Source organism: Trachymyrmex septentrionalis, unplaced genomic scaffold (assembly GCF_001594115.1).
Source record: "Trachymyrmex septentrionalis isolate Tsep2-gDNA-1 unplaced genomic scaffold, Tsep1.0 scaffold14, whole genome shotgun sequence".
Classification (NCBI taxonomy): Eukaryota; Metazoa; Arthropoda; class Insecta; order Hymenoptera; family Formicidae; genus Trachymyrmex; species Trachymyrmex septentrionalis.
In genome coordinates, this window is record NW_017304543.1 from 3,704,888 (window position 1) to 3,708,692 (window position 3,805).

Consider the following 3,805-nt stretch of genomic DNA (forward strand, 5'->3'; position numbering starts at 1 on the left):
GAGTGAGAGAGAGAGAGAGAGAGAGAAAGAGAGAGAAAGAAAAAAGGAGAATAAAAAAACGTCAACAGGAAGATGTAATTGTCTTTAAAAGAGAAACACCAATGAAGAAGTAACAATGTATACACTATACATAACATACGAGTATACAAAAAATGAATAAATCTACGTATATATAAAATGAGAGATAGATTAATAAAAAATCTCAAGCCATACATTACATATTATTATTATTCATTAATGAATGTGTATTTACCTTATCCTTAAGAGTAATCAATCGAGTGTAACTTAATTTACAGGATGTCCTGCCAGAATATTCAGTTAGGAATATCTAATATACGGTAAATGTTGCGATTACGAAATATAATAAAGAAACATCATTTCACTTAAAAAGTTCGATTTAATTGACTTAAAATGACAGATACATGCGAATCTCGAACAAAAATTGCGACATTAAGATATATTGCGAATAAAGATGTACTCATAAAAAATAACAACATTGCTCCGCGAGTAGTGAAATGTCACGCTCTGTGGCATTTCTCGCAGTCTGAGAGAGTGTAAATACTCGTTCGCAGAGGACTAATCGCATCGAATAAAATTCTAATAATTCACAAAGACTGAAAGTGCCTCTCTGTGTGGATATATCGCATTACGTTTGATCAAGCGTATAATTCTCGTTGTTACGCGTGCCTATGAATCGTAAGTAGATTTATAAAAAAAAAAACAACGTGAAAAAAATATCATTTACAAAATAATGATTAAAATTCGGAGACGCGCGAAATCGTTTCCCACGTGAAGCCATATATTAATTTGCGTCAAAATTTCCGTATTACGGCTAATTTCCGAGAAATGCGAAAACGACTTACAAAAACTTGCTAAATGCGTAACGCTATTCAACTTCAAACCCTTCATTTTTTCATCCCCCCCCCCCTTTCTGCTACCGTAACTCAGTTTACTTGTCTTTTCCTCGGCAAATTGAATTTCATTGTACAATTTAAGAAGCTCATTTAGGCTAATTCTCAAACGATGTAACATTTAAACCCACCTTTTTCGCGAATAAGAATTCATTTCTTCCTAGAATATATTTTCTTTCTATACGTTTCCTTTTTACTTTTTTTTGTGCAATTGAAAAGTCAGTTGGCATAGCATAGATCTTTTTAAAAATTGTAAATTGTAAATCTATTAAAAAATAATATTCTGCCTATTTTTTTTCGAGTAAACAACTTTTAGTAATCAGCAATAATTAAAAACATAGATACAATTTCATTTATCTTTTTGAAAATATCTCGTTTCACATGTTACTATTTATTTGAATAATAAGAGTGATCAATTTATTACAAATCTTGTATCGTTAGTCAGGAAAGAAATATCTACTCGATCAAATGTGTGTGTGTGTGTGTGTGTGTGTTGTACAGAATATTATTTTTAACGACATTCGTAAACTTGTGTTGTCATAGTATGGATGATCGTGCCAACTGACGCTTCAATTTTTAACGACGTTTAATCGAGTTCGTTTACAACGTACAACAGCTCGCTCTGCATCTCCTTTTCATCGTTCCCGTTTTCCTCTTCGTACAAATTTCTGATACCGTCGGCCATACCGTCGATAGGACCAACAACGTGCATCGACTCGCTTACATCCGTCTGCTCATCGTCCTGTGCTGAAATTATGACATTAGTCCCGGCGGAACCTTCGCCAGGTTGATCGGACTTTTCCTGATTCTTCGATGTCGCCTGGCCTGAAAAAGTCACATCGGTATATTTAATCCATCGAAATTCTCGATTGGAAAAGTGAAATGTTCGCGGTAAACATGCCTCGACAAGCAAATTTCGAAATAAATGATCCTCCGCATACTTTGCATACTCCCGAAGATTATTACAGCGAGTGAATTTGATTAACAGATCTGTTTTAACGCGCGTAAAATACTTTTGGTAATTCACGATGAATTCGAATGCTGGCTCTTCGCCAATAATGCTTTTACTGTAATTGTATGAATTTTACGGATAGCTGTAATGTTTCTTACAACCAAAATGCAGAGAATTTCGTGATGGGAGGATCGATTATGAGATGCGAGCTTGCCGTACACACACGTTTATTTACGCGTATCGTAAATATGCATGGAGGCGTAGAGCACATAGTTGAAGGTTTAATCATCTCTTTTGAGGGTTTGCGACAAAGGCAGCTGAGTCGGATATTACACTGACCTTGGCCGAGATCTCGTGCTTTGCCCAGATAGGAGTATTCTCGTGCGTTCGCTAAACCCGCTATCACACAGGCACTGAGTGCACTGCGACTAAGATTCATAGGAGATGCATCGTACCATTCATTGTAATCCGCGTCGTAGCACTCGACGTGCGCGATTGTACTGGATCCTATTACGATAATGTCATTCCTTTATAATCATAAGCCGCTTATATTTTATAAGAAAATGAAAATCGTTCTTTACGGCAACGTGTAATTTTTGGCTCTTACAATATTATATTTTATCGTGCGGGTAACCACTAGCTGAAATAGTATCCTATAGATTACATGATTTCATTTTATTTCATACAATTTTATCTGATGATCGATAATTTTCTTCACCGTATATGAAGTCAGTTTGGTAAAATAAATTTCATCTAATATTACACAATTATTTCTCGTATTACATATATAATTATCGAATTGTACATCGGAATTTTATGATTTCTGATTTGAGACTTTGTCTCCACGATACATTAAATTGCTCCCTCGTATTTTATACCTTATCATTCTGTATATACACACATATATTTCCAGTTATGACAAGAATATAAAAACTTTTCCAATATTTCTAAATAGATAAATTAACAAAGATACCAGAAGGTTCGCGGATTATCACCTTATATATGTCCTTATCCATTGCTAATGTCAACGTTTCGTAAATCTTGATTAAGTATCAATGCGCTTTTCGCCCTGATGAAGTGAACAGCAAGGTTCACGAAACGTTGGTATTAGCAATGGACACAGCAATAACCCGCAGACCTTCTGGTATCTCCGAAGAAAATACCCGTGAAAGGGCCTCAAAGCAGATAAATTAACGTTCTTATTTTTGCCGAACTGTCTCCTATTACGGCGAAAAGAACGTTACGAGAAGACCCATACATTTCTCTTTCGAAATTATGTGTCTGAGAATATAATAAATCAAAAGGGTAGGAAAGGATCGAAACAATTTTTTTTAGAATACCATTGTAACCGCCGATGACAAAAATCATATCGTCGAGGATCACCGTGGCGAAGTTACTGCGTGGGCTAAACATCTCCGAGATCTCGTGCCATTGATCTGAATGATTTGGAGTGTAACGTTCCCCTGAAAAATAAATGTTTTTTCTGAATGATGCCACTCTTCACGTAACTTGTCACGTCGAACGTTTGTATAAAAAATATTTAACACATATAGTACATTCACAGATATTATCTAGAGACTACGTCATATACGGGTATGCAATTCGAGATGATATCACGCAACTGACATTGTTATAACTCAACGAGATCGCCATTGTCTGCGCGAACATTTCGGTATCAACTAAATCCGACAAATGTACAGAACATCCGTGAAACTTTCCTTAACTAATTGATTATTATTATTATACGTATGTGACGTTACACATGCATATGTCGTCCTTACGCATAGAACAATAATTAGAAGTTTCCCATCTGATTTCTTTTTTTAATAATATTTTAAAATGTTGAAGTGCTTTTTTCAAATTGCCGTTTGATTGTTTTCTTGAATAAAAAATGTATTTCTTTCTTTAATCACTATCTTAAAATAATGGAAGTACTTTTTGA

At 35.0% G+C, this 3,805-nt stretch overlaps 1 protein-coding gene across 2 annotated transcripts in view; it reads right to left on the reverse strand.

The window, feature by feature from the left end:
- Positions 1-1,284: 1,284 nt before the first annotated feature.
- LOC108745652 (kelch-like protein 10) overlaps positions 1,285-3,805 on the reverse strand; it is a 7,457-nt gene continuing 4,936 nt past the window's right edge. For both annotated transcript variants that reach the window (XM_018481950.1, XM_018481951.1), the window contains exons 7-9: positions 3,204-3,326; positions 2,203-2,370; positions 1,285-1,736 (exon numbers count right to left, since the gene is read on the reverse strand). In XM_018481950.1, the coding sequence (XP_018337452.1) occupies positions 1,498-1,736; positions 2,203-2,370; positions 3,204-3,326 (530 nt within the window). In that variant the 3' untranslated portion in view covers positions 1,285-1,497. The remainder of the gene's footprint in view (positions 1,737-2,202; positions 2,371-3,203; positions 3,327-3,805) is intronic.